The sequence below is a fragment of the Podarcis muralis genome, chromosome 14 (assembly GCF_964188315.1).
Source record: "Podarcis muralis chromosome 14, rPodMur119.hap1.1, whole genome shotgun sequence".
Taxonomy (NCBI): Eukaryota; Metazoa; Chordata; class Lepidosauria; order Squamata; family Lacertidae; genus Podarcis; species Podarcis muralis.
In genome coordinates this window covers 26,712,658-26,737,069 of record NC_135668.1, presented here as the reverse complement: position 1 = coordinate 26,737,069, position 24,412 = coordinate 26,712,658, and the positions used below count along the sequence as shown (strand labels likewise).

Here is a 24,412-nt window from a genome sequence, read left to right as displayed (position 1 = left end):
ACTCCCTGTGTGGCCTTTTGGACTGTATCTGTCGGTTTTCCCCTCTGTGTCAAATAACTGCGGTCTAATAAGTGTTGTTTACTTTTCATAATACATGGAAGATGGATCTCCCTCAGGAGGTTCTCTCCTTGCTTGGAGATTTCTAAGCAGAGGTTGGATGGACGTCTGCCATGGATGCTTTAGCTGAGTTTCCTACAGTGCAGGGGGTTGCACTCGAAAGATGACCTTTGGGGTCCCTTCCTGCTCCACGATTCTATGTTTTTTTCCTGCTTCAACAACATTTCATTATGTTGCCATAACTGTATTCTGTATAATTATAAACAAAATTATAAACAAAACACGTTCTATTTACATGCAAAACATTTAAATACAGTGGTACCTTGGGCTAATAATAATAATAATAATAATAATAATAATAATAATACCTTAATTTATTTTTTATACCCCGCCCATCTGGCTGGGCCTCCCCAGCCACTCTGGGCGGCTTCCAAAAGAATATTAAAATACTATAATACATCAAACATTAAAAGCTTCCCGAAAGAACTTAATTTGTTCCGGAGCTCCGTTCTTAACCTGAAACTGTTCTTAACCTGAAGCACCACTTTAGCTAATGGGGCCTCCTGCTGCTGCTGTGGCGCCGCCACGCGATTTCTGTTCTCATCCTGAAGCAAAGTTCTTAACCTGAGGTACTATTTCTGGGTTAGCGGAGTCTGTAACCTGAAGCGTCTGTAACCTGAAGCATCTGTAACCCAAGGTACCACTGTAGCTACCTTTCTGCCGGTAGGATGTGGGGGCATGGACGTAGCCAAGAAAGCCAAGTTAGGGGCCAGGCTTTCATTAGGGGGATAGAACCTCCAATTTGTATTGATTTTTACTTATGGGGGGGAACTGCCCCCTGCCCCCTCTTGGCTATGCCCATGGTGGCGCCACAGGAAGGAATCAAGGTCGGAAGGGGCCCATGGTTGGAAAAAGGTTGGGAAACACTGGTCTTGGAATTTCAATGACAGTTAGTGGCTCTACAGAGTTTCAGGCAGAACCCTTCCCAGTCCAGGTCAACTTGGAGGTTTTCTCCCACTGTGCCCTGGAACAGTGTTAGCTTCTTGCACTGAGTGATGGATTGCTTCTACCTGCCCATGATGCAATAGGTATCTGCATACCCAGTCCTAGCTGGAGAGGCTGGAGACTGAAACTGCAACCTTCTGCATGCAAAGCAGTTGTTCTGCCATGGAGCTCTGGCCGTTTCCAAATTGCTGCATGTCCATCCTTCCTCGCTGAGCCAATATTTTGCACTTGGCTCTCGATGTTGAACTCTGAAGGGATGAATGAATTGGTATCATTTTTCCCCCCAGTATTAAATTCAGTTCTGCTCATTCCTGCAGTGATTTGCATTTTTAAAAAATGCTCATGAAAATTCATTGGCCTTGAATTTTTACTAATTATGCACATTTTTGCATGCAATTCTGCGTAGATCAATGCAGTTTGTTGTATGTTATCTTTCACTGATATGTGCATTTTATGCATACTTTCCCTTAGTCTTTTTGCACACATTGCTTTGCATTGCAAAATCAGCATTGCAAAATTCGGAGAAACAAGATGTTTGAAGGATGGCTTTGAAACAGCCAATGCATTGTTTCAGAAAATGTGAATTAGGCTGGTTTGCCTCTTAATGCGAATGTAATTGAACTTCTCCCCACAACCCTACTTAGCGTTCTCATTAACCCCCCCCCCCCCAGAAAAACCACTCCAAGTAGATTCTACAAGCCTAATGTCTGCCTTCTCTAGACCCTGTGAATGCCACCTCCCTTCAGACTGCATTCACCTTGAATTGGAAGTGACCTCCAGTGATCTGTGTAGTCTCAACACCTCTCCCTCCCCCCCCCCCCAAAAAGCCACTCCTTTGCATTGGAGTGGAGCAAATGTTGTAGACCTTACTTTGGAAAGACCTGGGGGGGTCCTCATGTTGCTGGCAGCCTCGGTCACATGAACCACAGCTATCTTTAGAAGAGGGTATTTATATGACAGAGTTTGCAGCTTCTTAGCTACTCAGACAGATACAGGAAGATAGAAATCACACCCACCGTGACATATATGAAGAGCCCTCTGATCTCTGCAGAGCACTTGCCGACAATGGACTAGGCAGTGCAAGAGCTCCCGTGGCGACACGGGGGTAAGCCTTGGCTGGGCCATGCAGCCCCTGCTGGACGAAAGGGTGCGGATCCAGGTGGAAGAGGAGTTTTTCTCGGTGGACAAGGCTCTCCTGGTGGAGAACAGTGAATACTTCCGGGCGCTGTTCCAATCCGGCATGAGAGAGAGCACCCAGAAGGAGATCCAGATTAGAGATCTGAGCGCCACAGGCTTCGCCGTCATGCTGAAGGTCCTGGAAGGGGAGCACCCGATCCTGAGCTGCGAGGAGAACCTCAGGGCAGTGGAGTGTGCCTCATTCCTGCAGGTCAAGACCCTGGCCAAGTACTTGATGTCCTCCATCAATACAGACAATTGCATTCTGCTCTACCAGGCAGCCGCCATCTTTGGCCTCTTGGATCTCTTCCATTGTGCTGCACTGTACATACGAGACAGTTACTCGGACCTGGAGGAGTACCTCGACTGCCTCTCTCCAGACCTTCTGGATTATGTGGAGTCCATCATCCCCAGCACGTTTGTGGCGGTTGGGGCTCACACGCCCACCTTTGAGTTCTTGGAGGACCTGTCAAGAACTGTTTGCTACCTGGACGAGGAAGGTAACACCTGGAGGACCCTTTCCTGCTTACCGCTGACGGCCAGCACGTTCCTAGCCGGCATAGCCACTTTGGATAACAAGATTTACATTGTGGGCGGGGTCTACGGTTACAACAAGGACATTGTGAACCGAAGTTTTTGCTACGACCCGATGGCCAACGTCTGGAGCGAGTTTCCCGGGCCCCAGCAGCTGCGCTATGACTTCACGCTGACAGCCCAAGAGAACAGCCTCTACGCCATAGGTGGGGAGTTTGGGAAGGCCGCCCTGAAGTCGGTGGAGAAGTATGACATCTCCACCAACACCTGGAGATTTGTCTCTGACCTCCCCCAGCCAACCACAGCGGTGCCCTGCGCCCAAGCGATGGGGCGCATCTTCGTCTGCTTGTGGAAGCCTCTCGACACCACCATGATCTACGAGTACAAGCCTCAGAAAGACGAGTGGCATCCCATCTCCACCCTCAACAGGCCTCAGAGCTACGGCCACTGCATGGTGGCTCACCGGGACAACCTCTACATTGTGCGGAACGGGCCTTTTGATGACTTCCTGCGTTGCATGATGGATTGCTTCAACCTGACCACGATGCAGTGGACATCTCTACCAGGGCAGTATGTGAACAGCAAAGGGGCCCTCTTCACGGCTGTCATCAAAGGGGACACAGTCTACACGGTCAACAAGATGCTCACTCTGATGTATACCATAGAGGGGAACACATGGAAATCCAAAAAGCAGAAAGCTGGTTTTCCAAGGGCTGGTTCTTTGCAAACCTTCCTCCTCAGGCTTCCAAAGAAAGACCACAGCATCGCAACTTAGAGAGCCGGTCTCTGCTAGATGAATTTCTCAGGGACCCACGTTGCCTTCCTTCTATGCCAGATGTCCCGCAACACCGCCAAATTTAAACCCAAAGGTTGTGAAATCACCCCAGCTTTCAGTCGACACTCTCTGCACCTTCTGGGCCAGCAACATTTCAAGGCAGGAACCTCAGGGCTAGCTTGCACCAGAACCAACTGTAACACAGCTCTCTGCTCTTCCAACTTCAGCTGGGCTTGTGGTTCTGTGGGCCTCAAGCAATATGGTTTCTGCAGACTTATTTGTCATACCAAACTGGGCCAAGTAGAAGGGGGGCAGCAAGTGGCAACCAGCAAACAGGAGGAGCCAGTCACTGGCAGGAAGCCAGCGGCACTAGGAGGAGATTTATGCACTGAGGGGGTCATGTTCATTTTGGCCTACGCCCAGCTGAGTGGCAGAATCTACCTCTCACAGAGCAAGCTGGCAGTACATCACACCATTCAAAGATGGAATTAGCTTTTATTAGCACAAACTCGACTGAGTGTCAGGCCTAATAAGCAAAGCAGCTTATCTCCGGTAGGTCTTTACCCCATGAATCAGTTGCTGAGACTGAAAGTTCCCCGCCTCCCCAGAGCCATCTAAGTCGCTTTCTATCCAGGGCTTTCCCCAAGCAATCGGAGACGGCACCTGCGTGCAGCCAATCTCTCATTTGCCCTTTTCATGCTTCTCCTGGTTTTGGGAAGGGGAGACACGCATGACACTTCACTAGCTTGACTTATCTCTGCCTCCTGGCCTCCCTCCTCCCACCCTCCTGCTTCATCTTCCACCTCTGATTCTCTCTGCCACAGACTCTCCCAGCTCACTAAACCCTGTTACCTCTTCAGCTTCTGAAACTTCCTCCTCCCAGGCTTCTCCCTCTGACCACTCATCATTGTCCCACCAACACTCCCCAGTCTCTGAGCCTTCTTGCCTTGGTGTGTGTCTGTGTATTTCCCCAGTTGGTTCCTCCATTCGTCTGTGCCAACCAGTCCATGACACTACCATTGTTTTTGTCCATCTTGATGAGTCTCATAGGAAGTCAGGCCATTGCCTATGTGATTCACCATTGTCTACACTGCTTGGGAGCCGCTCTCCAGGGTTCTAGAATGGAGGTTTTTCCAAGCCCTACCTGAAGATACCAGGGATTGAACCGAGGACCTCCTGCATGCAAAGCAGGTGGTTGACCACTGAGCTGTAGCCTCACCATCCCCCTGGACATAGGAAGCTGCCTTATACAGACCACTGGACCATCTACCTCAGTATTGCTGGCACCTCTCCAGGGTTCCAGAATGCTCTTCAGTCTTTCCCAGCCCTGCCTGGAGATACTGCTGGAGAATGAACCTGGGACTTCCTGCATGCAAAGCAGGTGCTCTGTCACGGAGCCACAGGCCTTCCCCTTCTCTTCTGCTGAAGGTGAAAAAGGATTAGGTGGTGCTCTCTAATTCTCAGAGTGAAAAGCTGCTGACATTAACACGCACAGCTTTTAGAAGAAGGGTGTTTCAGGCATCCCAAACTGGAGCACTGGAAATGTAGACGTTAAAGGTCAGTAACTGAACTACATTTTGAGAATGTCTTTTTTTAATTGACCACAATCAGAGACAGTTAAACATGCTTAAGTCCCATTGGTACTTAAGACAAGACCCATCTCTGATAACTTTCAAGAATACAGAGCATTGATTTGGTTTGACTTTTAACCTGAGATGGAAGCCATTGATCCCAATTGTCTTTCTTTCTTTTTCTTTGAAAGAGCTCTGGTTTAAAATTTGTTAATTTGTCAGATTTGCTAGGTGTTTTTATTTTGCATACCACTTTGAAGGCACTTTGTCAAGGCCCAAAGTATGGTTTCTAAACCTCTTTTTATAAAGAAATACAGAAATAGTTCAACCCCGAATGAAGTATTGCCCTGTGCAGAGTGTTGTGGGTTTCTCCAGGGTTATGCCAGTAATATCTATACCCTGCAATGAAGTTGTGTTTCTAAGTTTTATATGCCCCACAATTCAGTCTGCGGCAGACTTTAAGTGGTTAGGAGATTAATAGCTTCATAATAAAGCACAGACTGATTCAGATTCAGGGTTGAGCATACGGAGAAAACCTTTTCCGTTTGCATCCAAAAGTTTTGGACTCAATCCAGAGAGTGCCGTTTTAACAAGCATCATTAATTATGCCCAGCCCCCAAAAACGCAGTTAAGCCCAGACCATCAAGCCTTTGCAAGCATCTCCCTGCTGATATTCATCTCTTCAAATAAGAGGAGGAAGGACAGTTTGAGCTGAGCCACAGCTATGGAGCACCAGGCATTTTCCTTGATGGACTGTGATTGAAGCCAGACTTGCTGTAAAAAAGAAAAGGAAAAAAGCCCCACATGCAACTCATGACTGTTTTTGGTAACGGCTGCTGATCTGACTCCAGCTTGCCAGTGTTGTTCATGTTATGTTCTGTATGTTTATAGAAGCCTTCAGGCCCTTGACTAGGCTAACTTTAAGGTCATATTATTTATGCCACAAAAATGAACAGGCTTGATTGACAGCAGAAGTGGCTCACCAGGTGGGGCGGAGCCGCTAAGCTAGCCTGGCGGCAGGTGGATTGCTCTTGCTGACGGTTAGGAAAAGCAGAAGGCATCAGGGAGGTGCAAACTCAGTGGCTGGATAAACTCTGCTGGTGTGTTTCCACCCCACCAACCTTCCCACCGTCTCCCCTACTCTCTTGCCGTAGCAACAATGACCCACCAGCAGGGAGGCTAGTGGGGCAGTTCCACCCCACCCAACAAGCTGCTTCTGATCATCACTGTACTGTAGTGATTAGAGTGTTAGGTGAAGGCCTGGGAAACACCTGGGTTCAAATCCCCACTCAGCCACATCATCTCTCACCCTTACCTACCTCAGAGGGTTGCTTGTGAGGATACGATGCCAAGAGGAAGAACCATGTACACTGCCTTAAGCTCCTTGGAAGAAAGGTGGGATAGAAATGTAGCAAACAAATAATGATTCCTTGTCTGCCTGGCCACCCTGGGAATTCGTAGTTCTGCAGCAGGGAGACAGAGATGAACAGAGCATTCTCTACATTCTCATGGGAAGCTGCTTTAGACTGCCCTTGTTTTAACTACTAAATACTGAAGGTGTGTCTCTACCCCCTTTGTTCAGCCTGGACGCTGAGGTCCAGCTCCAAGGGCCTTCTGGCAGTTCCCTCACTGCCAGAAGTAAAGTTACAGGGAACCAGGCACAGAGCCTTCTCGGTAGTGGCACCTGCCCTGTGGAATGCCCTCCCATCAGGGTGTCAAGGGTCAAGGAGATAAAGAACTACTTGACTTTCCGAAGACATCTCAAGGCAGCCTTGTAAAGGGAAGTTTTTAATGTTTGATTATGTTTTTATATGTGTTGGGGCAACCCGGTCAGATGGGTGGGGTACAATTAATAAAATTATTTCTTCTTCTGCTGCTGCTGCTGCAGTTTGGAAACCTGGCAAAAACTCTAGCTCTGAAACAGAGATTGGTAGGTCGGAAGGCAGGGAGGCCAACAGTAGGTGAAGCCAGAGTCAATGAGAGGCAGAGCCAGGACCAATGAGAGGCAAGGCCAACTTATTCCCATCCTCTCTCCCTGCTGAGTTCTACAAGGGCAAAACTGGGGCAATGGAGGAAACTGACAGGCAGGTGGGGTTGGCTGAGGACAGACTATGCATAGCGGGGCAGGGCCCCCATTTGCCACAGAGGAGCAATCTCCGCTGCTCTGAACATTGTCAGCCTTGTAATACAGCTTGTAAGCAACGGGACGGCAACGTGTCAGGAAGGAGGTTGGTAAATATTAAGTATTGCCCTGGGCTTTCATCCATCTCTCCCTGAAATAAGAGCACAAACACACCAGCTATTGGGAACGTGCCATTTTATTTGAGAGAAATATGCTGTACCTATGAACCTCAAAGGATGCTTGTTTTCTTCTGTTACATTCAGCTGAATATCATATTTGTTTCCCCTTTCTCCTTTAATAAGAGACACAAATACTTTTTTATTATTTGGCTGAAAGACAAACAGGTATCACTTCGCTGTATCTCAAGGAAAGACAATTGGGCATTCACGGTGGCAGGAAAAAATAAAGAATTACTTGATTGGAAACAGTCTTGGTTTCTTATTTCAAATAAGGAGTTGATGCTCAGCCATAATAAGCTGAAGACTCTGAGCCCCGCAGTAAATTATGAAGTTGCATTCCCTAGCCTGGATATCCAGGTATTGTGGTTTGGGGTGTGTGTGTGTGTGTGTGTGTGTTGGAGGATTGTACAGTGGGAAGCTCTCAGCTTCGCTCAGCCCACTTTTCAGAGAACTCTTAGGTCTGTACAGTCTTTGATGGAGTCCATTAAAAATCCAGTGCATCACTGAAATAAGTCAGGGCATTGGCCAGGAAATGGAAGCATGGGTATGCCCAAATGACCTGTTTATTGAACATTCACCCTGATTTGCTGGCACAAAGCTTACACAGGCTACATCCGGCCTTTATTAAGCATTTGTTCTCACTTGTTTCCAGGGTGGTTTTGTGGCAATGAACATTCATCCTGAATCCATGCTGAATTGCTTGCAGGGTATTTATGCACCTTCCCATTTATCATTCACCCATCTTGCACTTTTCAATGCATCTCTCTCCCCCCAGCCCCATTTTCCTAACTTTTCTTTCTTTTTAAGTGGGTTTGTTGTTCCGGGTTAACACATGCGAATCCATTCTCGTTGCACAAATCTAAACCTCCCCAAAGTGCACTGCAAAATGTTGGCAAGCTGGAGGCACCCTTAGGCTACAGAAACATCTTAAGCCGCGCTGTGGATCTGTTTGCAGACAGGTGCAGGTTATGCAGAAGAAGTTTGTGTTAAAATGTTGGTCTTTAACAAGCCTGAGCAGTGTGCGTGATGCAACTAGAAGCAATTCCCTTGCAGTGACTTTTAGATGCTCTGCCTCTTGACTAGCATTTGCTACCACAACATGGAGCAGGGTGGTCACTAACTTAAATGCCTTTTGAAAAGAGAGGGTTAGAAGAATTCAGAGGTGGCTATTAAAGATGACAGCATATAGAGCCTCACTGTCCAGAGCCAGTATACTTCACAGTGCCAGCTGCCAGTAAAAAGCAATGGGTGAGCCCTGCTTATGCACTTCCCAGAGGCAGGTGGCTTGATCCAATGGGATTTTGGCTGTGCCAGCTGGGTTCTGACATTCAAAGCTTGCTCTGAATCACATGCCGTGGGGCTTATGGCATGTTCTGCCCTTTCTCAGTATGGAAAAAGGCCCTCTTGCCGCTCACTGGGTCCTTGTCATGAGCTCCTCAAGCGCCTTGTCTCTGTGGTTCTCGCACAGCAAGAGGACTTCTTTGATGTCTGCTTGCTGGAAGCCCATGTCGTTGAACTGGACCAGGAGGTGAAGGAATTCTGCTGCCTGCAAAGAGACGCAGAGTGAAAAGTCAGGGATCGGGGGGGGGGGGGACACACACACACAGTGCACGTCCCACAACTGCTTCACTTAGGAGAAAAGCAACTGAAGATAAACAGGCCTGGTGAAGGGGCTTCAATGTTCAGATGGATGTTTGAACAAGGCAAGCAACTCCCCTTTGCCCCTCCGATTGAGGGGGCTGGGACCGTGTGACGTCAGCATTCCGTGGGGTGTGCTTGCACACTCACTGTGGAATTTTGAGGGGGGCTCTGCCTCCTCCTTGAAAATGTGAGGGGCCCTTGCCCCTCCAGACACCTCCCCCAGGTAGTGCCCCTGAAACATGGTGTAGATGCCTGCAGAGGTCCAGCCCCATATATTTTGGCACCTGAGGGGAACCAAAAAACAGCACACCCCCTTCTGTGGAAGAAGGGGTGAGTAGAGATCTACATTGGGAAAATTTTGAGGGGATAAAGATCTACATTGGGAACAATGGGTTTTCTTCTTCTTCCTGATTTCACTCTTTTACCTTTCTTAAACAGCTTTGAGGGTTGTTGTTTTTTGCTATCAAGCAGTGGACAAAGAAATAAAATAGATTTTTGCTTATTTTTAGCTTATACAGCCCCAAGCAGCTCAATGCCAGGGTTATGAGAGGAAACTGCCAAGCCATTTATACCCCCTACTCGGTCCCTGCACCCAGCAGGAGACCCTGTGGCTGAAGTGCAAAAAAAGGGTGGGCGTTCTGACCTTTTCTGAGTTCTGGAACATCTCCATGGCTTCTTCAACCTGAGCCTCCTTGTAACCCTGCTTCAGAAGTTTGTCGCAGGCACTGAGGTAACTGAGGAACTGTTGGGGGAAGGCAAAGGGGAAGTTAGCTAGCTAGCACACCATCCGGAATCAGGGCTATTACTTATGTATTGTATTTGTATCCCACCTAAGTTCCTCCAGGTGGCATACATAGTTCTCCCCCTCCTCATTTAATCCGCCCTGTGAGGTAGGTTAGGCTGAGAGGCAGCGACTGGCCCAAGGTCACCTAGTGAGTTGCATGGCTGAGTGGAGGATTTGAACTCTGGCCTCCCAGGTCCTTGTCTGACACTCTAACCCAGGCTTCCTCAGACTAGGCCCTCCAGATGTTTTGAGACTACAATTCCCATTGTCCCTGACTATTGGTCCTGCTAGCTAGGGATCATGGGAGTTGTAGGCCAAAAACATCTGGAGAAGAGTTTGAATTTGGATTTGATATCCCGCTTTATCACTACCCGAAGGAGTCTCAAAGCTGCTAACATTCTCCTTTCCCTTCCTCCCCCACAACAAACACTCTGTGAGGTGAGTGGGGCTGAGAGACTTCAAAGAAGTGTGACTAGCCCAAGGTCACCCAGCAGCTGCATGTGGAAGAACGGAGACATGAACCCGGTTCTCCAGATTACGAGTCTATCACTCTTAACCACTACACCACACTGGCTGAGTTTAAGGAAGCCTGCTCTAAGCACTACACCACACGGTCTCTCTATCTACCCACTCACCCATCCTTGTAGATAGGGATGGGTGAACCTGTCAGTTTTGTTTTCTCTCTGTTTCTCATTTTCCCAGTCTTAAGTTCCGTTCTCTCCAAGGGAGGAGAATACCACCACATCCTATTCTCTCGCTCTTTTAAAAACAAGCCTCTGGCTTCTGCTCTTCTCTCCCACTCACTACAACCCTGGTCACAATCGAGGTAGACCCACTGAAATTAATAAACAAGGCCAGCTTAGGCCTATCAATTCCATTGGGTCTGCAATGAGCAGAAATAAGCTGCATGCAACCCTGTGTTCCCCCCACTCCCTATCTTCTAAAATGGGTTATTAGTCTGATTCAAAAATAACTCTGGCAAGAAAAATAATGCAGCTGTCCATGTGTTAAGTTCATAACTTTACGATTAACTAAAGATGGAAGACGAAAGTATTATTATTATTATTATTATTATTATTATTATTATTATTCCACCTTACATCCGGGGGCAGTGCTTTTTTTCCTTAAATTGTTTAGGGGTACTCTCATTTCGTCTGAGACTCAGGAAACACCATGACGGGAAATGAGGCCGCCATCGGGGGTAGCAACAGATCTGACGATTCACCTTGCTAGAGAAGAAACTATTTTTCATAAAAACAATTGTTAGTTTCTTCTCCTGTTAGATTCACAAAATGTTTAGGGGTATGCATCCTCCCCAAGGAAAAAAAAACACTGCCCAGGGGTCTCAGGGTGGTTCACAGAATAAAATCAAGATATAAAACCACAAAACACCATAATAAAAACAAAAACAACAAACATACAAAAGAAAGAGGAAACCATTCCAAGGTAGAAGAAACCTGGAGAAATCTACATCATCAACCTTGCAAGAATTCTCTCATCCTATCCTGAAATGCATGAAGACCACATTGAATCAGACCCTCTGATCTTTTCATTTCAAGGATCCCGTCAAGGTGATCTAGATCCACTGATGAACATCAGGTGATGCCGTTCCTGACCCACTCAGATCTGGGGCAGCCTCAAACATCCTGCATGCTAGGAGGTTATGCAAGGATGGGGCCAGAGTTCTGCCTGGGACACTCTGAGAAGGGCACTCCGACACTCCAAAGGGACAATCTATTTTTGGCTTCCCCCATTGTTCTTGGAGTGCTGACAGGACAATTCCCAGTGGCACCCCTCCTAAATGCCTCACATGCTATTCATTCCCAGTACACAAACACACACAGGGGGGAATCAGCAATCCCTGGAAAAAAGGCTAATACCGAGCATTAGCTTGCAGCAACAACCACCACAACACACACACCCCAATTCATTGCAGGCAAACAGCATCCTTCTGTAGGCCTAAAGATGGCAGAGATAGCTAGAGGACTGAGTGATGGGCATGAAAGGCTGGCATTCAAAATCTGTCCTTAGCCACAGACTCACTGAGAGGGCCTTGGCAACGCCACAGAGCTTCACTGTGGCAAAATGGAAAGAACACCACCTCTTTCTCAGGAGATTAGGCAAGGACTAATATGGATTGGAGGGCCTTGTGCAAATTAAAATGACTGATGTGTTAATAATTCACGGCAGACTTCAATGAACTTCAGGCAGGGGTTAATATAGCCCTCCAAGTCTCTCTCAGATTCTCCAAGTGTCCCTAATTTCCGGGGAGAGTCCCGGATTTACAGAAGCCATCCCCCAGTTTCTGATTTGATCCCAGAATGTCCTGCTTTTCCTTAGGATGTCCCTATTATCATTGGAGAAATGCTGGAGGGTATGGAGTTATGCACACACACACCCCTGAGCCAAGGAACTAAGTAACTATACAGTGGTACCTTGGGTTAAGAACTTAATTCATTCATGGGGCCTCCCACTGCCACCGCCACGTGATTTCTGTTTTCATCCTGAAGCAAAGTTCTTAACCCGAGGTACTATTTCTGGGTTAGCGGAGTCTGTAACCTGAAGCATCTGTAACCTGAGGTACCACTGTACAACCTTTAGAAGACATCTGAAGACAGCCCTGAATAAGGAAGGTGTTTTTTTCTCCAGTGTTTAATGTTTCATTATGTTTTTATATATCTTGGAAGCTGCCCAGAGTGGCTGGGAAAACCCAGTCAAATGGGTGGTGTATGTATGTATGCATGTATGTATGTATGTATGTATGAATAAATAAATAAATAGGATGTCCCTATTTTCATCAGAAAAATGTTGGAGGGCATGCTCTCTATCTGGCCCCATGGACTCTTCCTGAGCCACACCCTTCATTGGCTTTGTTTTACAACCTCAAGTGTTTTTGCCTGGCTGGAATGTGTGCATAAACTCTGATCATGCCTCCTGCTTGCCTGCATGGAGGATGGAGAGGGGTGTGTTTGTGTGTAGAAACTAGCCAACTGTACAAATGTAAAGTTCACAGTCATTGCTCCACCCACTTTTCTCTCTTCCCTGCCCCTCCCCCCCCCCTTTATGCCCTCCAACATTCCTGGCCTGGAAATAGGGACATTCTATTCTACATCAGTATCACTGCTTGAACATTTCTTCCTGGTCAAGCACAAAAGTTATTAGAAGAAAACACACAAAGCTGCAGCATTTTAAGCCCAGAAATCTTTGAATTTATGTATTGCGTTTAGAGAAACCTGGGGGAAAGGAATATCCCAAATCAATACATACTAGCAATTATACTGATGTAACAGCAGCAACAACAACAATTTTATTATTTATATGCCGTCCATTTGACTGGGTTGCCCCAGCCACTCTGGGTGGCTCCCAACAAAATATTAAAACACCAGTCATTAATAACGTCCCTGGACAGGGAATAGAATGCCACTATTTTCATCTCAGGGATGGTGGAGGGTGTGCACCTCTGACACACAGCTTCTGGAAGGCTTCCTGGAAGTAAATGTGCCCCTGCCTGCAAAAGATCCACCCACTCTAGTCGACAATGACTGACAGCAGCACCCTCAGACAGGGGTCTTTCTCACCCCTTTCTGGGGTTGCTTGGGATTGAACTTGGGATTTTAGCTGTTGTTGTTTTCGTTGTTGTTGTTGGCCCTTCACCAGCAGGACCCGGGGGGTTACAACAATTTAAAATTCATAATTAAAAACAGATCAGATAAAAAAAAGATTTCAGTCACAGGAATAGGGTGGACTCTGAAAACACCTGAGGTCCTCCTCCGAGGGTGGTTTTCTTCTTTTTTTAAATACATTTTTATTAATTTTGACATACAAATTATAAAACATACCACACATATTATTACAAATACATTCTTTTTGGACTTCCATCGGAACCTCCGATGATCTTCCATCTTAATCACTTTTTATGCATTACTTAATTTTATATTGTCTTTACCTCTCTTAGCCTATCATCTCCCCTTCTCCAATTTTACAATATTTCTAACATTACTCCTCACAGAACTTCTTCCGAGGGTCTTCTTCTGGTCTCCTCACTGCAAGAAGCAAAGTTGCAGGGAAACAGGCAGAGGGCCTCCTCATGGGTGGCGCCCTCCCTGTGGAACATCTTCTCCTCAGATGCCAAGGAAATTAAGAACTACACAACTTTTAGAAGACATATGAAGGCAGCCCTGTATCAGGAAGTTTTTAATGCTTTATGTTTTGCTATGTTTTTATATATGCCGTGGATTATGCATTTCCTGTAGGAAGGCAATGTGTGGTTTCATGGCGTTTATATACAAGGTGATGCATTTTCTTTTGATTGGCTTTCCCAATCCCCTCACATTTAGTGCAATGGCTTTTAAGCTAGCCATTTTGTATGTCTATTTTATAAGATGATTCCTTTCCAACCTGTCTGCGCTGCCCTGTGTCCCTCACCTTATATTGTCTATCCAACCTAGTGCATTGTATTTCTGCTGATCTTAACACTCAAGTGAGTCTGTGGGGAAGAAGGTGGTATTTGGGGCCTAAGTCATGTCTATGAGCTGCGCTCCTGAGCTGCGGCCTCATGATTCGCACTCACTGCATTCACAAACAACGTGTTCCCTGGTGTTCAAGAGAAAGGAACCAGCCTCCACTGACCTGACCCAAGCTTTGTCTCCCAGTCTTCTGCAGAGCAAGGATCGCCCGGCGGATCGGATAACCCAAAGCTAAAACGGGCTCAATGAGGTCGCGCTCCTCTTGGCTGAGCGCCGAGAGCAGGTCAGCTGTTGAGTCAGGATGAGTTCTGTGGGAACCACAAAGCTGCTGCACTCCAGGAGGGGGTGGAAGGCAGGAATAAGGGCTCAGGGACTGGGGGGGGGGGGGAGAGAGAATAAAAATAAACATAGATCATAACGCTGGTTAATTTACAGACATCATTCTGAGAAATTCTGTACTCTTCAAGGCTTTAAAAAGGGTTTTTCCCCTGCCCCCTGGAAGATGTACTGGGTTTGTGGGTGCTCAAAAGCATGGCCTGGAGTCATTAAATTAAATTTAGCCAGACCACAGAAGATGCCCGGAAAATTCCCCTACTTGGAACAACCCCCCTTTGGGTTTTCTGACTTTAGACATCCTGTTTGAATCATCTGAAGTTTATTTCAAAATGCGAGTGACCCTTCCTTGGATGGGAACTATTATTATGTTTCCAAGGAGATGACAAAGGTTGATTTGACAACAATGGAGACTGGAAATGTGTTTACATTCGAAAGCAAAAAATTAAACCTGCATCTGAAATGGATGTGCTCGAAGTGATTTGTCGAGACACTTCTGTCCAGTTTTTAAACTGGAGTCAAAACACTGGCGGGGTTGTTTCATGCTGGGACCAGTTCAAAGACTGGTGTTTCTTTCCAACACTTCTCCAGACATGGTAGCCTGAGTGGTGCTGAGGTTGAGCAGCTCTACCACCAGGACTGAGAAACCATTTTGGGCCTGAGGGAGCAGCCTTCTGAGGGCCACATATGAAAGGTGAGTTGGGCCAGAGGCAAAAGTGGGCAGAGCAAGTGGAGCCAGTGTGGTGTAGTGGTTAAGAGCAGTAGACTCGTAATCTGGGGAACCGGGTTCGCGTCTCCGCTCCTCCACATGCAGCTGCTGGGTGACCTTGGGCCAGTCACACTTCTCTGAAGTCTCTCAGCCCCACTCACCTCACAGAGTGTTTGTTGTGGGGGAGGAAGGGAAAGGAGAATGTTAGCCTCTTTGAGACTCCTTCGGGTAGTGATAAAGTGGGATATCAAATCCAAACTCTTCTCTTCTTCAGAGCAATGGATGAGATTCTTACCTCCCTACAGTAGGCTGTATTCCAGCCACACAAAAGCCAGAGGTTTCTACACCATCTCTCCATCTTCTAACCAAGTAAGTTGGAAAGTGCACCGCAGTTCAATGCAACGGTTGAGTTCTGTGAAGTTCCTCTACATCCAAGATGACTGATTCAGACCAGTTTAACTCTCAAAGCTATCTCCCGAAGGAATGTGAAAAGTCATGCCAATGCCAATTAAAATTGGGAACACCAAAAGAGAGAGAGTGCTCATCCTATAGACAAGAGTGTAGTTCCCAGGGTCCCAAAGCCATGGCAGTTCTACTGATGGTTAATGCAGATGGGAGTCCAAATTAAAACCTGGCATAAGAACCTAAGAAAAGCTGCGCTGGATCAGACCAAGGACCCACCTAGTCCAGCATCCTGTTCTCACAGTGGCCACCCAGTTGCCTCTGGGAAACCAGAAACAGGATCCAGGTGCCACAGCAATCCTCCCCACTCGTGACTCACAGCAACAGGCATTCAGAGGCCTTACTTGCCATATGTCTGGGTTTACCTGGACATTTTGCCGATTCAGCAAAAACCTGCCCAGACGCTGTTTTGACAGCCCGATTCCCGGATGTGTCCGGGAAAACTGGATGTATGGCAGCCCTATCTTTTACAGCAGCTGGTCACTAAGCAGGGAGCCACTCTCAAGGGTTGGACCCCAGAGCTGCCTGCCACCGCTGCTGCTTCCTTCTAAGAAGTATTTTTTCTGAGAAACAATCCCTTACGCGTAGGTTGAATTGGGCCAGGCACGCAAGGACAGCAAGGTCAATGGGGAAAGGTGGCGGGTGGCTGCTCACAGCCTGATCTCCTTTCCAAGAGGCAGTCGCTGAAAGACGTCAGCAAGGCTGGAGCCTCCTTGCAGCCTCGGGGCTTATCTCCTTTGATGGATTTAGGGACTACTAGGTGACACGCTGCGAGAGAAGGACAAGGGCTCAGCAAGAGAGATTCAACAGGTGGCCTGGTGAAGAAATGCACGTCCTCACATAGGGTGTCAACCAGCCCCTTGTTAATGACATTTAGAACCAGGCAGCTGCATCAAAGACCACCGCCTTCTCTACAGTGCTCAGATTGGCAGAGGGGCCCCTCTTTGTAGTTCCACTGCCCCCAGAAGCTTGGGGGGGTGACCTGGAAGAGGGCATTGCCTATGGCAGGTCCTCAATTGGGGACCCCCCCCCAGAAGTGAAAATGGAACCTTCATTATACAGCTTCCAGTGAATGCTGAAGACACTTCTTTTTATCCTGGCTTCTGACACTTGAGATGTATATTTTTAGGACCACCTTGAGGCCACTTGAGGAAGGTGCCATCCCCTTGCCTCGCTGAAGCCTCCCTTATCTGGGGCTTTCAGCGGCACCCACAAATTAGCAACGATGGCGGGTCCTGGTGATATCTTTCTAGATCTCGTGGAGCTCTTGCAAGATCTCATGGAGTTCAAAAGATCTGGCAAGGTCTCACCAGAAGACAATACTGAGTCCATGCTTGCTTTGTGCTTTGGGCAGACAAGGTCTGGATAATCTTTTTCATCCCAGGGGCCTTGTTCCATTCTAGGCAACCTTTTGAGGGCCACATGCATGTGGTGGCCGGGGCATGTGGTAGAGGCAAAAATTAGCAGAGCAACAAATGTAAACTTTACTTTTTGTACAATAGGTTGGCTTCTACACACCCTGTTGAGGTTCCCTACTCCTGCTCTAAACTTTTTTCAAATATGGAATCTGCCTCTAGCCCAAGCACGCATTTTGGGACCTACCTTCAGTCAAGCTGCAACTCACCAGTGAGTCCTGACTCAAGGAAGCCATATTTGGGGGCCGGATCCTTTATGCATGACCATCACTTAATGACTGCAAACCTGAGTGGCAACTGGGTTTCAAGTAAACCACAACAGATAACAATTCCAAAGAGGCTTTCCTTAGGTTCTTGCACCACCTCAGAAGCAAAGCTTTGCAATGGGGTTACTCTGCTGCCAGGAAAATCAATATTCGTGCATTTTAGGCTTCACTGGCCAATTTGCAAATATTTTCTTTTTTGTGTGCATAATTTAATTGCATCTCTTCATTGTCACAGAAAAGGGGAGCTGCCAGTGTCCTGTACAAGAGCTTCCCACTTTGCCATCACTTACTTGTGCCCAGAATTTATCTCCTGCAGCAAGACCTTTGTAGCTCAGCTGGGTAAGCAAGCCAGCTGATTTTCAACACGTTTCCATTTTCCATTTTTTAAAAACTCAAAAAGTCTAAAATCCTGGAATTAGGGATTGGGGAGAAATATGATTTGGTTGATATTTAAACATGAATGCATCAAATTCATACTTCCTGTCAAAATCTGAGAACCAAAACACAGTCATCTATGAAAATTAGCATTTATCTGAATTTTGCAAAGTAGTTAATCAATCATCAGTGTTTACAAAAATGTATATTTTGTGGGGAGGGGGATAAAAATGAACGTGCTAGTGAAAAGGAAGGACAAAAATATTACCAAAAAGTGCTTGCAAAAATGTGTATATCAGCCAAAACTGCAAACAAAAATGTGTTTGTTAAGAGAAATTCACACTAAAATTATGAAGAATTTTTAGGATGGTTTTTCTTTAAATTTAGGATATTACTGCAGAAATGTGGGCAACTGAATTTAGGAGTGGAAAAGTGAGAAATTGACAGAACTGAAATTATCTGATCCTTCTGTCCCTACCTGCAGTTTTAGATTGTGAAATGGAGAGGGAGAGGGAAAAGAAGCAGAGAAAAGTGATTTCATACTGCAGTTGTGGGCTTGTGCTTTTGGTTAGGAGGGACAAGCGCCGCAACAGTCAGTGGCCTTGGGTTGCAGCATGGCTGAGAAACTAAGAGAACCAAACTGACAGATCCTTCCATTCTTACCTGCAATTTTAAGACTGTAAAATGGAGAGGGGAGAGAGAGAGAGAAGAATGATATCTTACTGCAACTGTGGGCTTGTGCTTTTGGATAGGAGGGACAAGCCCTGCTGCAGTCAGTGGCCTTGGGCTACAGCAAGGAGTCGTCGGTGGCGTCGGGGCGAGAGTTCCCACCAGAGACACATCAGAGGCAGGTCCATATCTCAGGTTCCGGCTGCTCCGGGAGCGCTGATGGAGGGAGAAAGCTCTGGACGCCAAGGTGGGTTCCGCTGCCGTCTGGTTCCTCGGGAGCATGAAAGCTGTGAGCTTCTTCCTGGCTCCTTCAAACTCATGCTTCACGTTGTTAAATAGAAACATAGATTGCCTCTGCTTGACTAGAGGAGGCTTTTGGCTGATGTTCTCCGAAGGGGTGGCCAACAGCACCGGGGAGGTCTTTGGTCTACATTGGGGAAGACTCAGGAAACGAGGCAAAGTGCCGGGAACACACTTGGAGTCAGAGAAGGGCTTTTCTTCACCGTCGCTTTCGACAGAGGAAGACAAGGGAGACTCCTCACCTTCGGAGCACCCTTGCTCTTCCAAGCACCCATCCTTGCTCAGCTTCTTAGCCAGCCTGCTCTTGTTCACAGTGCAGCTGAACTTCTCCGCCGCAGCACACAGGTTGGCACACCGTCGAATGGGTACTGCAGCCGTCACTTTGCGACCTGCTGCCTCTGGGAAGCTTTCTTTCGAGTCCAGCAGCAGCAGCCAGCAAGGCGGAGCCGTTGGGACGACGTCAGTGGTCACTTCGTACCAGGGGATGTCTTGCCGAGAGGCGGAGTCTACCCAATACAGCACCTTCTTCTCCAGCGAGAAATCGTGCTGTGGAAACAGAAGAAGGTGAGTCAGCATCTTCTTAGCCTTGGGCTGTAGCTGGAGTAACCAAATGAGCGAAAGTTGTGAGGCAGGACTTGAGAGCTAAATCACAAACCAGATGCGGTCACCTGAACCCAACAGGACCACCCACTCCCAAGATCTGACTTTGCTAAGAACTTCAAAAAGAACTCTGCTGGGTCAAATCAAAGCCCCTCTAGTCCAGGGATGCAGAACTTGTGGCCCACCAAATGTTCCTGGACTCCATCTCACATCACCCCAGTCATCATGGCCCAATGGTCAAGGATGATGGGAGCTGTGGTCCAGCAATATTTGAAAGGCCACAGGCTCCCCATCCCTGACCCAGTCCAACATTTTATTTTCAACAATGGCTAGCCGGAGGTTTAAGAGCCTTACAGGAAGGCCATGGAGGAACTATAGTCAAATGAAATAGTGAGCAGGGTCTAAATAACCGGCAAGGGAAGGAGAATAAATAAATGATTGTAATCTAAGTCATAATACAATAGAAAATCAATGTAGATACTGTAAAGGAATACAACAGGAACATCACAGATGTAAGGGTGGAAAGTCAAAGTGTAAGAAATTATTATACCGAAAGTGAACTGAATAATGTCAAATTTTGTGTAAAAAACTAATAAAAATTCATATATATTAAAAAAGGAAGGCCAAGGAAGCAACATCTGTACTTTTTCAGCACCTTCTAAGGAAAACATTTTTGTTTGGGCAACTGTCCAGATATGTAGAATGTTGACATGTATTTTAATCTGTTTTTTAAATTCCTCCTTGATTTTAATTATTTTTTCAATGTTTTAGAGAATTGTTTTTAGCTGTTTCTTACTGATTAGTTCATTGTTTTATTCTTTTTGTAAACTGCTTTGAGGTTGTTGTTTTTTTGGTTGTTGTTTTTTTACAGTCAAGTGGCACATAAATTTTGTGAAATAAATAAATAAAACAAGAATGCGGGCAGCCTTAGGACGAAAGTTGTTTCTCAACATATTTGTGTGTTTCAAAATACGACTTGTGTGGAGTGAAAGCAGACGTGTGTCAAGGTGGTTTCTTAGAACTCTTTCATCCTCTCCTCAAAACCCTGAATAATATAAGCTGAAGATCCACCAAGACGACTCCCCAAAACACAAATCTTCCAGAGCACAATGATGCTCCCTACTGGCAGGAATAAACTGGACACAGGGCTTGATAGGCGGCGGAGGAAGATTGCTTTAGCTTTTCAAACCCAAGTTTCCAGGCGACTAAAAGGTCATCTCCATACAATGTTTAAAAACCCCTGGCAATATTTGTAACCTAGGAGATATTGTAAACATTGCACTCTGGGTCTATGCTACAAAGACTGTTATGAAAATACACTTCAAAAAAGCCTGTGGAAAGTTAATTTGTCACGGATTTGATTTGCATATATTGCAAAGGAGCAGGAGAGATGTGCTTCACTGACACTCAATAGGCAATTTCTTTTTTTCCAGCTAGCTAATGTACTCCAAGGACTAATTCAGATGTAACACTGAACCATGACTTGGTGTTCTAAGAACAAACCTTTAATGGCATTGCCAGGGCTGGATTTAGGTTTGATGAGGCCCTAAGCTACTGAAGGTAATGGGGCCCTTTTTATGTCCAGCTGTCCTTTGTCAACAACAAATTGTCGCTGTTTTTTGTGTTGAATATGTGCTATATAGTAATTTATGGACCTAATAGGTACCTAAAGCCATCTGCCCGTGTTGCCATGCAACCAGTCCATGCAGAATGCAGGCACCCTATATATAAAAATGAGCAAACCAGTGCTATTTTAGGGAGCAGGCTAGCAGGCGGGACCCATTACTTACATCATAGGAGCCTACACAACACAAAACACTGTTGCTGTATGTAGGTTTTATTTTATTTGTTTTTTATCTATATTTCAGAAATATAGGTACAGAAAAAGCCTGTACCTCCAGGCTTTTTTCCTTTTTTGGGGGGGGACCCCCAAGAGAGTGGGGCCCTAAGCTATAGCTTGTTTAGCTTATATGTAAATCCGGCACTGGGCATTGCTGTTCCTCCACTGTTGGAGTTAGGGTGCCCTGCATACCAGCTGCTGGAAATCACAAGTGCAGAGGCATTGCTGTGGGAACAGAGTGCTGGACTTGATGGGTCCCCCTGGGCCTGATCCAGCAGCCAGCCTCTTCTTATAATGTTAAAGGGAGTTGCTGGACACCTCCTCCCCCCACCTTGATTTGAGGCAGCCCATCATTTGTGGCTTTGTCCAAACTATGGCTTGTGTTTGCCCTGCAAATGACAAACTGGAAACCAGCCCCAAACTGTGAGTCCTAATCCTGGTTGGATTAGGGCAGGGGTAAGCCCCGTGTTCATCAGGTTTGGGCAAAAAGGTGAATCATACTTTGCTTCAGAGCAGCAAAAAGTGAGGAAACAGTAATAAGAGGGGAACAGTAATAAGGAGGAATGTGCTGCTCAGAAGGTCCTTGAATGCTTATTTTTGTGGTGTGATTCTGGCATTATAAGAGCCTATAAAGCTGCCTTTTAACAGCTTGGACTATCAATCCATTGAGCTGCGTATTATGAACATTTTCTAGCAGCAACTCTCCAGGAGTCCTCAAACAGGAGTCCCTCCCAGACATACCTGGAAATGCTGGAGATGGAACTGGACATCCCTGAACTATGGTGTCAAGTTAAAGGCTTTCAACATCAGCAAAATGTTCCTCCCAGGGGTAGGAATGTACATATAAAAAGCCTGTGGAGCCTAGGTGTTATTCTAATTCAATTTCTAGACCTTAAGAATACTAAACTAGAAAATGGAAATGGCTAAAGAGTCAGTAACATGAAAGAATAAACTTTTTCCCAAAAAACAAAACATAAAAAAATCCCCTTTAATATCCACATTTGGAAGAGATTTATTTATTTACCATTGCACACATCAGGACCTCCGTGCAATCAGGCATCTCAAACTCAGCCGCTGATACAAAGTTTGCCTCTTCTGTGGAGTCGTCTGCAACGCTTATGGTCACTCTGAAAGGTACATCTTGCAGGCAATTCATGGCTCCCCTTGTTACATTACACTCTAGTAAAAAATAAGAAGATTGATTGGACTTAGTTACTCCTTCTGCTTCAGCTCCTCCTCAGTGCCTGGGGCTGATTGCAGAAGTGGGGAACCTCCAGCTCACAGGCCTAAGCCCAACATGTGTCCATTTGGCTAGTGAGACCATTGCTTCCAAGCCACACATATAAGATGTCAGGTCAGGTGTGAGGCAGGTAAAGACATGGCTCCAAAGAAAGAATCGGCCCCAATGGAATCATCTGCACTGGGGAGTCCTGCATCAGGAACATCCTCCTGCAGCCAATGAGAAACAGTGTTTTGCAGGGTTGACTATGCAAGCACCAATGGTCAGCTGATCACAGGTGCTTACAAAGCCCTGTGCTTTTGATTTCAAACCATGGGGGCAAAGGAAAATAGGTCATTGTGACGTCAGGGGGTTGGCGAGTGTCTGAACTGTCGCACTTCAGATTGCAGGTCACGGTTTACATGATGGAAGGCTCCTCCACAGCAAATAAAATAAAATGAGATCCCTGCAATAAGAAAACTAGGATGTTGGGGGGAAAGTGCAAGACTAACACATTTCAGTATAGAGCATTTCATTATGAGTGTTCATCCGCAGTTTGAATCAGCATAGCCCCACTGCCAGTGAGGTCAGTTTGTTCCTATTTAACTCACTTTATTATTTATCTAAAATGTTATGTCCTTCCCTTTGCAACAACAACTTCTTACTTTAATAAATGGTGGTTTGTGCGAGTGGCCCCAAGGTAAAAGGAAGTAGAGTGGGCAATATTATTGCTTTTTTATATCAAAAGCCTTTATGGCAGAAGCTGGAAACTTTTTCCCACTGAGTGCTGTGTTGTGTTAGATACGATATACTCTGCGGGGCGGGGCGGGGAGACACAAGCTGGAAGCAGGTGAGGCAAGAGCAGCCAGCCTCCCACTCTCAAGATCCTCACCATCTCATCTCAACACCCTTTAAAAGGACTAATGCCTTTTGAAAGCCAGATCTGCAGCTTCAAAAGCTCCTTCTTGCTCTCTGGGACACATTTTGAAAACTGCACTATGTCCACCTCTCACAAAGAACAGCTCAAGATTGAATGGCAGCATAAAATAGACACTCTTCTCCTGCTTGATAGGATTGGCTTTGCGTAGGCAGCAGGAAGCTTGGATTTTGCAGAACTCCTCATCAGCCAGTGTCGGCAACTTCTGATCAACAACCTACGAAATTTAGATGCCTGTGTACACCCAATAAACAATGTTATTGTACCCACTTTGCACCTTCCATTTCTTAACTGATCCTGGCGAAGATTTGTTAGCAATCTCCTTTGCCTCCTCCTAAGTTCTATGTGCTCCTTCAAAAGAGTGAAGCTCCTCTGTGGACTATTTTTTTTTTAAATGCCACTCAGCTATAAATTGGTGTTTCTAATCTCAACAGGATTTATTGCTGGGTGGCTAATGCAAAGTCTGTGTCTCCTGGTGCTGGAGTGGAGAAGCCAGATGGGCGATTCCTAGCTCTGCCATGCTGCACATGTCTTTTTGCTAATACATTCCACATGCAACCCAGGGCTCAGACCATCTGCTGAGATAATGCGAATGACGCTTTCCACATAAGCCACAACGTACACAAATGTCACAGAGGGAGGTGGGCGGGGGGAAGAAGCAAGGAGTAAACGCGATCAATGACGAGAATGATTTATCATTCCGATTTCCTCTGCTGGCTCTGTGACTTATTCCTAGTTTTAGCTACATGTTTTACATCATTTAGGTAGCTTAATTATATTATTATTTCACATGAGCTGGCATTGGAGATTATGGCTCTGGATCAGACAGTTGGGATGATAATTAGAATAATGGCAAATTAGAGACTTAGCCCACCCATTTTCTATGCTTTCATAAGATACACAAACAGGCTAGCAGTGCATCACTGCTCCTGTGCATTAAGAGCAGCCATTGTAAAGGGGGAAGTTTTGTAGCTGTA

At 46.2% G+C, this 24,412-nt stretch overlaps 2 protein-coding genes across 2 annotated transcripts; one reads left to right on the top strand and one right to left on the bottom strand.

Moving 5' to 3' along the window:
* Nucleotides 1–1,709: 1,709 nt before the first annotated feature.
* KBTBD13 (kelch repeat and BTB domain containing 13) lies at nt 1,710–7,435 on the top strand. Its single transcript, XM_028707180.2, has one exon. It carries the CDS (start codon nt 2,186–2,188, stop codon nt 3,545–3,547), a length of 1,362 nt encoding a protein of 453 aa, XP_028563013.1. The 5' UTR covers nt 1,710–2,185; the 3' UTR covers nt 3,548–7,435.
* Nucleotides 7,419–22,458, bottom strand: UBAP1L (ubiquitin associated protein 1 like). Its single transcript, XM_028707179.2, has 5 exons — nt 22,304–22,458; nt 18,594–19,385; nt 14,474–14,683; nt 9,704–9,802; nt 7,419–8,965 (listed from the first exon to the last, which is right to left on the bottom strand). The coding sequence occupies exons 1-5, from the start codon at nt 22,433–22,435 to the stop codon at nt 8,831–8,833; spliced, it is 1,368 nt and encodes a 455-aa protein (XP_028563012.2). The 5' UTR covers nt 22,436–22,458; the 3' UTR covers nt 7,419–8,830.
* Nucleotides 22,459–24,412: the final 1,954 nt, after the last annotated feature.

Excerpts from the sequence above, each read along its gene's own strand:
- KBTBD13 (XM_028707180.2), top strand. The coding sequence starts at position 2,186 with ATGCAGCCCCTGCTGGACGAAAGGGTGCGGATCCAGGTGGAAGAGGAG.
- UBAP1L (XM_028707179.2), bottom strand. The coding sequence starts at position 22,435 with ATGAATTGCCTGCAAGATGTACCTTTCAGAGTGACCATAAGCGTTGCA. Across the intron at positions 19,386-22,303 it reads AGGTCCTGATGTGTGCAATG|CACGATTTCTCGCTGGAGAA; the intron begins GTAAATAAATAA and ends CTGTTTCCACAG. Across the intron at positions 14,684-18,593 it reads AGCACAAGCCCACAGTTGCA|TCCCTGAGCCCTTATTCCTG; the intron begins GTAAGATATCAT and ends CCCCCCCCCCAG.